The 12,480-nt window shown below is 36.9% G+C and overlaps 1 protein-coding gene across 1 annotated transcript in view; it reads right to left on the minus strand.

The window, feature by feature from the left end:
- The window catches only part of DPYD (dihydropyrimidine dehydrogenase), an 828,512-nt gene that overhangs the window by 111,621 nt on the left and 704,411 nt on the right, over positions 1–12,480 (minus strand). Inside the window, exon 20 of the mRNA XM_032630437.1 lies at positions 9,133–9,312. Within this exon, the coding sequence (XP_032486328.1) occupies positions 9,133–9,312 (180 nt within the window). The remainder of the gene's footprint in view (positions 1–9,132; positions 9,313–12,480) is intronic.

Below are 12,480 nucleotides of genomic sequence, written 5' to 3' on the forward strand. Positions count from 1 at the left end.
GATCAAACAAAACTAACGTAATAAGGGCATGTTATCAATAGAAAGCCAAGAGAATGTATAAAAATAATGTATGAGTATCAGCTGGAAAATCTACACAGAAGATTGAAGAAATCCACTCATAAAGCATTGCTCAAATGTTTATGCTTACCCTAATGTTATCCATATATTTTGGATACAAATATATCACATATCCAAATTACCCCAATCTATCTATCTATCTATGTTAGACTTAGTTATAACAATAACTGCCATGCATTGAATGCCTGCTATGTGCTACATACATCATATATATGATTTCTGGTCCTCACAAAGCACCCATGAAATCAGTATCATTATCTCACTTTGGCATTTCAGCAAAGGGGAACTGTAGGATTCATGTGGTTGGTCCAAGTTCACCCAGTAGTAAGACACTGAGGTGGGATTCAAACCCAGACCTGCTGGACTCCAAACACAGTGCTCTTTTTACTACAGCAGCATATTGACTCCTCTGTGGGATTCTTACACATTAATGAGCTGATGAGACACTCAGGACTACAAGAGGGGATATCAAATCTTATCCAGCATTTTTTGCTTATAAGTAGGAATAATCACCATTTATAACAGGTGATTGCCATATTCTAAAAGGATACTTGGCAATTCAGCATTCTACCTAAGATACTACTCAAACCATCTGATGATATTTAGAGATGTAGATAAGTTCCCATATCTATGCAGTAGACTCATTTGGTAATTTTGGAAAGTTTGAATTTCCAGGAACTGATGCTGTTTTTTTTTGCCATGTTCTATGAAATGAGCTAAAACAATAAAAAATATTTAGCCTCATGCAATCAGTCATAGAAAGCAATAATATTGATTTCTATTTCAATCATTACCCAAGCTAACTGACAGAAATGTAACATGTCATCTGGAACTTCTCTAACTGTATAATGTATCCCCAAAACATAACCACAGGGACAAAGCTGCAATGAGAGAAAATAGCATGGACAAGAACTATGAGGCCATAAGATGAACTTGAAAGAAAATGACTTTCATCACCTTTTCTCTCTCTTTTCTGAGCTAGCCGTGCAAGTGGCCATGGATGGGAGTTCGCTGCAAGAGCCCACGGGCTCCCTCACAGTGGATTTTTCATTGTAAGATACCATGTACTTGTTGATAAGATTAAATTATTTCAAATCCAGTTTACTTGCATAAAGTATTACATATATTTATTCTGGTCACAAGTGCTTTGCGAGATATAAGTATTATGGATATTTTCTCTCATTCTGTGACTTAAATTTTCATTTCCTTAACTTGCCTTTTGATGAGCACTTGCCTTTTGAAGTGCAACCTATCTTTTTTTTTTCTTGTATGGTTAGTGCTTTTTGTATCCTATCTAAAAATTTTTCCTTATAAGTAAATATATTTACTTATATTTTCTTTAAAACTTTTATAGTCTTTTTACTTTTATATCTATGATATAATTTAAAATTACTTTTGTGTCCTGTGTGAGGAAAGTATGAGGTTCATTAAAATATATCTATATCTATATCTGTATCTATATCTATATCTATGCTTACCCATTAATTCCAGCACCATTTATCAAAAGGACTTTCCTTTCTCCATTGGAATGCTTTAGTGCCTTTGTCAAAAATCAATTGAGTGTATATGTGAGGGTTTACTTCTGGACTTTCCATTGATCTATTTGTCTATCCTGACACTAAAACACACTTGCTTGATTACTGAAGATTTATAGAAAGTCTTGAAGGCAGATAGGTCAAATCATCTAAGTCTGTTCTTTTTCAAGATTGTTTTGGCTATTCTGACACCTTTGAAATCCAATGTAAATTTTAGAATCAGTTTATCAACTTCTACATAAACGTGTGCTGGGATTTTGATTGGGATTGTCATAACTCTACAGATCAATTTGGACAGAACTGAGATCTTAACATATCTCTCCATTGATATTTCTTCATTAATTTTCTCAACAATTCTTTGTAGTTTTCAGTGGGTGGTTATTGCATATATTTTAATTTGTTCCTAAGTACTTTGTAGTTTTTAAATGCCATTGTAAATGGCATTTTAAAATTTAATTTTCTGATTGTTTATTTTTCCTGTTGTTCATACAGAAATACAACTGACTTTTGTATATTGTCTTTTGTCCTGAAACTTTGCTTAGTTCATTTATTGACTTTAATAGTGTTTTTATAGGTTCTTTATGATGTTTTATGTACACGATATTACTATCCGCAAATGAAAACAGTCTTAGTCCTTTGTTTCCAATCTGGATGCCATTTCTTTCTTTTCATGTCCTTACTGCACTAGTTAGGACCTCCAGTATAATACTGGATATAAGTAGTGAGCATAGACATTTACGCTTAGTTCTTGATCTTAGGAGAAAAAGTTTATTGTTTTGCCATTACATATGAAATGAGCTGTAGAATTTTTGTACCTGCCCTTTATCAGATTGAGGAAGTTTCCTTCCACTAGATTGCTTAGGGTTTTATGGTAAGTAAATGATGGATCTTTTCAAATGCTTTTTCTGCAGCTAAGGACTTGTACTGAGAACATATAAAGAACTCCTAAAGTTTAATTAAAAATAAACCCAACTTCTAAGTGGACAAAAAATTTGAATAGACACTTCACAGAAGAAGATATATGGATGGACAATAAGGACACAAAGAAGTGTTTAAATCATTAATTTTCAGGGAGATGAAAATTAAAATTTCAGTGTCGTACCAATGTACATGTACTAAAATGTCTGAAATTAAAAAGACAGAGGATACTAAATGTTGGCTGGAAGAACCGAAACACCCATCCACAGTTGGTAGCCGTGTAAAATGGGACCACCACTTTGGAAATCTGTTTATAGGTTTCTTATAAAGCATACACATCACCTTAAGACTCAGATATTACACTCCTGGGTTTTACTCAAGAGAAATGAAAATATGTATTCACAAAACCAGTTATGCCTGAATGCTTATTTCAGATATATTTATAATAATGGGAAAGTGAAAACAGCCCAAATGTCATTTTGAATAAATACACAAATTGTGGTATATTTATACAATAAAATATTTTTTACCAATTAAAAAAATGAATTACTTAACACTCCCCAAATCATGGATGAATCTCTGAAACACTGTGCTGAGTGAGAGTAACTACACACAAAAAAACACACAATGTGGAATTCTAATTATATGATGTTAAAGAGTATGAACAAACTAATCTATGTTGATGGAAATTAGATTGTGTTTGCTTCTGGTGGTGAGGAGGAGGGAGAGATAATGACTGGGAGAGTGCAAAAGGGAATCTTTGAGGTGTTGACAATGTTCTGTATCTTGATAGAATTAAGAGTTGCATGGGTATATCATTTGTCAAAACTCATCAAATGGTTTATTTAAGACCTGTGCTTTTAAAGACAGACCTTTTTTCTTTATGTAAATTATATCTCAATTTGGAAACATAAAAAGCATGAAAAAATAAATAGCATGAAGACATAGAACTTTTAAAGTTTTGGGTAAACAGGAGATACCACTCTCCTCTTCTGAGACTGTTATTATTAGGACTTTTGTGATGATCATGCTTATGACATTATATGTTCCTTGTGGACACTTCTTTGTTCTCTGTGTTGGATAATATACCAGAGACAAAGAAATAGACATCTACACATCAAACACCATAACCAGATAGCGGTAGTGTTACAAAATCATATTACTTTTGGTTTTAAAAACATGAGAATGATGCATCTGGTCATATAGATGCGCCAATTTTGGTTTCTATCATCAAAATAAAGCCTTGTTTTATGAGTCATTATACAAGCACCACGACAGTTTCTCTGACTTTATCCTAATGAAAGCTTTTTCATGAGTACACATTATGTTCACTTATTAATATCACTGATATGTATTTCATCATATTTGAATACCTACTGAAAGTAATTTGGCACATTTACTGTTTTCTTCTAAAATGCCTGCTATTTTTGAAAGGGCCTGGCTGGAATTTTAATTATAAATTTGTTTCCTTTTTTTCCTTCCAAATAAGGACACCACAGATAGTCTGTGCAACTTAATTGTATAAACATGTAGCATTGTGCTAGTTGCTTGAAAACTCAAGTGTAAATAAGACATGATCTCTGTTTTCAAGTTGCTCATAATGAGCTCAGCGATGGACAAGAAGTAATGTTAACTAGAAGATAATGTCATAACTGCAATAGCAGTTATATGAACAAAGGGCTGTAGGAGAAAGGAGTGACAATTTTCCCAGAGGGAGAGGAAGATAGTCATAGATGGCTTCACAAAGTAAGTGACATTTAAGATAGATCTTAAAAAAAAAAAAGAGTGATCAATATATCATTCATCAATTCGGCTACCACGCCGTTGCTCCTACATGGTAGATATTGGGTCAGGCACTGGCACAGAGTGTGTGGTCTAGGCCCTAAAGAAGCTTATACTCTAGGTACATTTTGCCAATCCTAGAAGGAATGCAGGTTGCTCACTTGCCTATCTCACTCTTTCCACTCTGGCTTCTTTCCATTTCATTTTACTAAACTAGACTTATACACCAAAAGGAACTTTTAAGTTCAAAGTTATTATTTTTCTTTTTACATTTTTTCATTTCTGATGTCATGGGAAAAGCGATGGCTTGATAAGTCATTGACTACTAATATTTAGTTCTACCACTTAGCTGTTTTCTTACATTAATTTATTCATTCAGTTACTTATTTGAGCATCATTTATTAAGCCCTTTCTGAGTATCAGTGGGTCCCCAGAAATTGGGATACAAAGGTGAAGAAGACTGTCTGGTAGAAGAAACAGAGATGCAAAAATTCAAATGCTGTGTGATACTGGTTGCAACTAAGGTTGAAGAAGAGAAGGAGAAATTAATTCTGGTGTAGAGGTCAGAGAATAACTCAAAGAGAAGTGGATGCTTTCATTACTCTTTAGTGAATTGGAAAGACATTTCAGATGTAAGGAACAGCATGTGAAAATGAACGCAGAAACCAAGCAGTCAGTAGTGTTGTCCTGTGCTGTTTCCCTTTCAAAGGCTCTTGCTTAGGAATCCTTCATCTCAGGCACAAAGAAGTGAAGTCATTTCCTCCTATGCTTTCTGACTGTAACATTTTCTGTTCTAATATTGGAGCCTCCAATTTCTTTCATGTTTCTCAAGCAAATAATCTCCACATAATTCTTATTTCCACACCTAAAAATGCCAAATACTAACAGTTTACTTTCTAATGTCACTAAAATATATACTTTGTCTCCAATTCTAACGAAGAATTTGTGGATAAAGGTATAATTGCAACTATATTCTCACTTAAGTATTCTTCACAACGCTTTATCTAAAATACTTGGGGCCAAACGTAGCTCAAAACGCAGAATTTTATTTTGGACTTTAGGAAAGAAAAATGGTACACATACTACCTTTTCCCTAGCACCTACAGCAAGATATGGCGTGGCAACCTGGACTTCAACACATTCGTCGATTGGAAGTAAACACGTAAATGTTCTCTCTAAGAGGAATAAATAAAGATTATAAAAGCCTCCCATCAGTTCAGGCCGGGTTTGCTGCCAAATGAGTTATGTGAAACATTTGGTTTCAGAGCTTTTTGGGTTTCAGAAGTGTTAATGAGAGATCGTGGACTTGTACTGTGGTTATCCTCATTTCATAGTTTTAGAAACAGATTTAGAGAGATTAATTAACTTGTCCAAGTTGCTTAGCTAGTATAGTAAGGAAGCATCATGGAAACCTAACAGTCTTACTTGGAACTCTGTTGGTAACCACTGTCCCATACGTAGCAAGCAAACAGTTCACTTTTATTAAGTCACCAGGTTTTCACCAGGTAGAAGAGGGGATTAAGGTAACTGAGTATATAATAAAAGTTCTTTCTTACCGATGCGCCTCCTTTTTTTTTTTTTTTTTTCTTGCGGTACGCAGGCCTCTCACTGTTGTGGCCTCTTCCGTTGCGGAGCACAGGCTCCGGATGCGCAGGCTCAGCGGCCATGGCTCACGGGCCCAGCTGCTCCGCGGCATGTAGGGATCTTCCCAGACTGGGGCACGAACCCGTGTCCCCTGCATCGGCAAGCGGACTCTCAACCACTGCGCCACCAGGGAAGCCCCCGATGCGCCTCCTTTTTGATGATACTGTGAATAGCCTCCCCTTCCTTATCCTCACAGACTTCCTCGTTGCTGACTGTCTGCATGGACTCTGGATGTCATGCTTTGAGAACTGTATCTGTCCTTAGAATTCTTCTTGCTTACATGTCTTTGACCTAGCTGCTGAACTAACTCCCGGTCCTGGTTCCTCAATGGGTATTTTCAACCACTGGCCATTCAGAGCCCAGTGTGCTGCTTTTCTGGATTTCCTCTCCTGACACTCTATTTCATTTCTCTTCCAGCTCAAAATCATTTCTTACCAGCTTTCTCCCTCAAGAGAAGCTTGTGTTGTTCCCACTGCTAACTTCTCCATCTCTGACTATATTCGGTTGCTATTCTTACTTTCACTTTTCTTGGCAATGCGGATCCTTGTATGCTTCCATCAGAATCAGGTTGTTAAAATGCAGATTCCTGGACTCACCTTTGACCAATGAAATCAGGATCTCTGGGAGTGGAGCCTGGGAATCTACATTTTCATAAGCATGCCACATGGTTTTTAAGCACCAGGAGTTGGAGATCGATAGCTTTGTGGTGCAGCAGAGCTGGTGACTGCTCTTCCTGTGGGATCTACTTTCATGCTCGCAGGCACGAATTTATACAACTTGCACTGTAAGACCAGAGCAAACCATAAAGGCCTGACTGCTTGCGCTTCCAAAGTCACATGAAGAAACATTGCTTGGGAAGTTTAATCAATTTATACGTGAGGTATGCATTAGGGAGACTATATTAAATATACTAATTACGTATATTAAATATACTAATTACTTGAAAGATAACATGACTAATTTGGCCAAACTAATTTGTTTCCATGGCTCAAGTCTCATTTTTCCTCCATCTTCAAACACCGTACTGTAATTCGTTTCTTCTGAATTTCTACTCTAATTTATGCTAGCCTGACCTCTGAGCGAAAGATGAAAGAGAGTAACAACTGTACTTTCCAAACAAATTTTTTCCTGTCTAAAGGAGCCAGCTACTTCCAGCGGGGCTTTCTGAAAAGGGTCTGCAACTTCTCTTGTCCATTTATCATGAAAACAGGGTAAGAACCAGCATCCTATTCTATAGCTAACGAAAATATAATATGAATTATTTTCAAAGATGCGCACACACACACACACACACACACACACACACACACACACACACACACCTGCAACGCTAGGAAGGAATAGCTAGGAAGCTACAGCACTTTAATTCACTATTAGGGATATTAACCTAAAGGGGATAGTCACCTATTGTTTGAGTCATGTCAGCCCTCACCAGAGACTCTGGAGCATAGATCTATTAGCAGACCATCTGCTTGTTCCTCAACTTAGTGCTGAGAAATGAATCGCTAATATAATCACATAGGCAAAATCTTTTTTTTTTTTAACAAATGATAATGCTGGAAATTACACTTTTGATTTTGATGAAGGCTGGACTTACTAAAATAAAGTCTGAATCTAGATTCAAACTATCAGAAAATCAATTTCCACTTAAGTCACTGACACAAGTGTTTCCATCATTATCCATCTTCTATTTGAATATGTAAGTTTTCAAACGAGTGTGGAAGTCTTTTAAAGACAAAAATGGCACAGTGCAATGCAGCTACTTCCATTTCAGCGTGCATGGTGACTGCATACATTTGAGACAATGCTTTTATAGACAGTCATAAACTATCAAAGCTACCATGTCAGAAACAATTGACTTGATATATTTACATTGGATGAGTATAAAGTTATTTGTAATTTTTTTTTAGTTATGAACAATTTTAGGATATTGATGGTCATTGATAAAGGCAAGAACACTCACTGTCTAAATACTTGCAGACTCAGTTTATGATAATATGATTAGTTACACTAATAATGCTGCTTAGGCACAGTCTCGCTAATTATAATATTATAAATATTAATGTCACCCAGCCTTTTTGTTTGATTGCCACTCATGGAGTCATTCATCACGATATTTTCCTGGAATCCACACTGTAAGATTTTATTTCTTTCTCCCTTTTATTTTTCATCACTGGACTTGCAGGGATACACATTATTCTCCAAGAAGCCCTTATTTTTGGCTGTTTGGAGAGGAATAGTGATATTTCCCATTAAAATTAGCCAAATGTAAATTGTTATATGATGTTTCTCTTATTCTTTCTGAGTCCCTAACCTTGCCATCCAAGGCAGAGTACCCAGGGTTTTTGTTTTCCATTCTTTTTCATGTGACCTGTTTCAAGTTAAGATTCATTTGAATTATTAAATGCTTCCTTAAAGAATCTTTTTACTTGCCTCTCTTTTTTTTAAAGTTAATTATTGATGTAGTGACAAGCTGAAAAGACTAAGAATTATAATTTTTTCCTCCCCTCATTCAGGACTCAAGAAACGTCTTCTGACAATGGTTATCTATTTAGAATAATACAAAGGAGATACAAAGGCGAAATGCTGAATGTTGTTTTAGAAAAGATTTGCTAAAATCACTGTATTATTCAAAATGTAAATGTAGTGTATATTTCTCTGAAAATAGCAGTTAGTGAGAAAGTTGGGACATAACCTTTTGAGCCCAGGTTTAACCACATAGCAGAAGCAGTTACAAAAGATACTGATTAGATTTTAATTTTAAAAACTTCATCGTATTATTCAGGGCTCCAGTGATTTGATTGTCTTGAAAATAGAAAGGTAATGTTATAATTTCCAGAGCTTGTTAAAGAATAAAGAAATCTCCAGCCTCCTACTGGAAAGAATGCCAGTCATCACCACAGTAAGCAAGAATTTGGAGGCACTTTACACTATAAACTTCAATCTTTTTCTTTTATATGACCTTGTGTTATATTGGTTTCATAAAAATGTAAGTCAGAGACCTATCATAGAGTTATAATCAAGCCTCCTTCAGAACGATTCTACAGCAGAAATCACATCAAATGGGCACTGTGTTTCCTCTGTTAATGAGATGGTAGGAGGGCAAACAAGACCTGAAATGGAAAGTGAACAAGGCAGAGTTCTCAAGGACAACCCAGGAGAGGTGGCCACATACCTTTCCCACGAGTTCAGCAATGCGAGGAACTGGTTTCCCTTTCTGGTGACTCTCGGTGGCTGGACTCTGCCCGTCCCAGTCTTGTAGCTCTTCAATGCTTTTCAGATAAAGCAAGGCTTTGAGGCCAGTGCAGTAGTCTTGAATGACAGTGAAATCCTGATTCTGAACAGCACTGCATACCTAGAAAAGGTGGAGCAACCAACTAAAAGTCAAGCTAAGAGCTAATTCTCCAAACAGCCTCACTTTTCATATAGTCAACACAATTTATTTTATGTGCCAGGCACTGTTCTAAGCATGAGAGGTCAATTGTTGCCTGGAGGGGATGGGAGTGGTCGGGAGGGAAGGACTACAAAAGGGACAAGGAAACTTTCAGGGACTGTGAATACTTTCATCAGCTTGATGTGGTGATGGTCTCACAGGTATACACATATTTCAAAACATCAGACTGTACACTTTAAATATGTGCGGTTTACTGTATGGCAGGTATAGTCAGTATGGCTGTAAAAAAATTAGGCCCAACCAGAAGAATTTCCCAGGAGTTAAGTTTAGCACAACATGAGAATGGACATTTTAACTCTCTCATTCTCCCTCCGTTGAGACGTGCAGCCTGGACGTGGTTCTCATGCGAGGAGGTGGTCCTGCTGAGCAGGAGACCCATCAACTCAGCCCTCATGTACCACGGCCTGCCTCTTTAGCCTCATCTATCACTGTCCCCCTTTGTATTCACTGTGCTCCAGTCACCCAGGTCTTTCCTCTTTTCCTCGAATTCGCCACATTCCTTCTTTGCCTTAAGACCTCATAAGATCTCGCCGCCTAGAAGGTCCTTCCCTTCTACATATGGCTAACAGCACAGCTGCAGTCTCATGGGAATTATCACTTCCTCAAGGAGGCCTCCAGGAGCCCAAAATAAGTTAAGACCTTCTTTAGCTCATATATTTTTGACTTCTAAGTCTTGCAACGTTATTTGATTGACAGCTCCCTCCCCCAATAGACTGAAGCTTCAGGAGGGAAGAAGCTATTTTATTTTGCTCCACATATTATCCCCAGTGACCAGCACAGAGTTTGTCATTTATTCTGCTCTTAATAAGTATATGTTGAATGAATGCGTAATTCAGAAGAGATTTTTTAAATTTGAGTAACATTTCTTAGAAAATAGAGATTTAATTCTAGAGTTAAGGCAGGTTGATTCTGAGAAATTAGGATCATTCAAATAAAAATATACTTGAGAGTCTGTGTTAGGATTTGAATTAGAGCTTGAATTTAGTGGAGTTAGAGAAACACTCCAGGTTGATTATTTACAAAGGTACTTCTCCAATTTTGATACCATGCATAGTCTCCAGAGACTCATTTACAACTGCCAGTAGGACCTCCTCGCCCATATGGCCCATCATCACTTCAAATTCAAAATTTACCATATAGAATTCAACACCTCTCTGCATCCATATTTCAAATCAATCCAAGGAAACAGCTATCCAAACAAAACTAAGCAAAGCAAAACTCACTTCTATCCCATCTTCCCAGATGTTAAATTCTCAGCATATATCATAGTTACTGGTGATTGCAGCCAATAAAGAAAAACCATGTCATACATGAATGTAGATGAAGAAATACCTGAAAATAGAATGAATCATATTCTATTTCAAGTTCTCTTAAAGCCTTCTGAGTCTTTAATTAATACATTTCATTGTAATCCTCATGCCTAGTGCACTACCTGATACCTAGCTATTGCTAGGCTGGTTGAGAAAATTTATTGAAAACACACTAAGGGGTTCCAGAATAGGGAATGGGAAGTAGACAGAGACAGAGAAAGGGCAAGAAAAATATATACCTAAGAGTTCACAGCAAAAAGTGGTAGTGATTTCATCATATATATGAAAAAGAAGGCCAAGTGTGGAATTCTGGGAATATGAGCATATAAAAGGAAGGCTAAGGAAGACCATGAAGGACACTAAGCAGAAGAGATACAAGACAGCATCATGGAAGATGTCAAATGCTGCACGAAGGTCAGTAACATCGGAGGTGAAAAGTGATCGTTAAATTTACCAATCAAAAGACTTCAGCATTTATGGGGGAGAAGCTCTGCAACAGGGCAGAAGCCATCTTATAGTGAGTTGAAGAATGGATGAGGATAGAGGATGTGACAATATGAAGACAGACTGCTCTGATGAGAAGTTTTGCTCCTATTAAGAGAAATAGGAGAGCTAGGGGTATAAGTAGGAGAATTTTGAATTTTTTTTTTTTTGGGTACACGGGCCTCTCACTGCTGTGGCCTCTCCCGTTGTGGAGCACAGGCTCCGGACGTGCAGGCCCAGCGGCCATGGCCCACGGGCCCAGCCGCTCCGCGGCATGTGGGATCTTGCCGGACTGGGGCACGAACCTGTGTCCCCTGAATTGGCAGGCGGACTCTCAACCACTGCATCACCAGGGAAGCCCTGTATCTTATTTTTATAAGGATGGAAATAGCCATGTTTTAGGAGAACGTGGACATTTTATATTTCAGAATAGGAGAGAATGGCTTCTGTATATTATATTTCTGTCAAAATTGGCTGAATGATGGTGTGGTAAGAAGAAAACAATGTAATATCTAACATGAGATGAGCTCTTACTATGGGCCACACACTCTCTTAAACACTTTTTAATGTACTGAGTTGTCCAAAAAGTTCATTCTGGTTTTTTCATGAGGAAATTATATCATTTAGTCCTCAAAATAATGCTGAGGTAGGTTTAATTTTTAGCCCTATTTTACAGATGAGGGAAGTGAGATGCAGAGACTTGCCCCAGGCAGACCACATGGTTAGAAAGTGGATTATACTGCATAATTCATGACCGTGCAGTCTAAGGTGACTAAGGTATAAACATTCACGAAGGAAAACTCTTTTCATGTGACTACAATTATCTTTTCCATGACCCAAACACATGTATATATAATTTTAAATGATCAATTATCTTCAACCCAAATATAACTATTGTTTTGAAAACTCGATACTGCTAGATAAAAATTGTCAATGTCCTCCTGTTTTATTTACTTCTTACTTGTACATGAGTAGAAACAACAAGGTAAAACCAAAAGCAGAAATAAAAACCTTTCATTTCCTATTGTGAAGGGCTGTATGTTACCACAGTGCAGGAAAGAACATTGAATAACCACTAAATACAGACAAGAATATTTTCTAGGAAGTCCATTTATATCACATAAAAAAAATGTTTCTCAGGAGGAACGATTTAAGCATTAATTAGGCCGGTTATAACTTTCTTAGAGTTGATTTTCTTTTCAGAACAATTATAAAGAACATCATTATAATTTCCTCCATGAGATTTTTTTTTTTTAACTGTAAAAGTCAACTGATG

This window comes from Phocoena sinus, chromosome 1, assembly GCF_008692025.1.
Source record: "Phocoena sinus isolate mPhoSin1 chromosome 1, mPhoSin1.pri, whole genome shotgun sequence".
NCBI classification, from domain to species: domain Eukaryota; kingdom Metazoa; phylum Chordata; class Mammalia; order Artiodactyla; family Phocoenidae; genus Phocoena; species Phocoena sinus.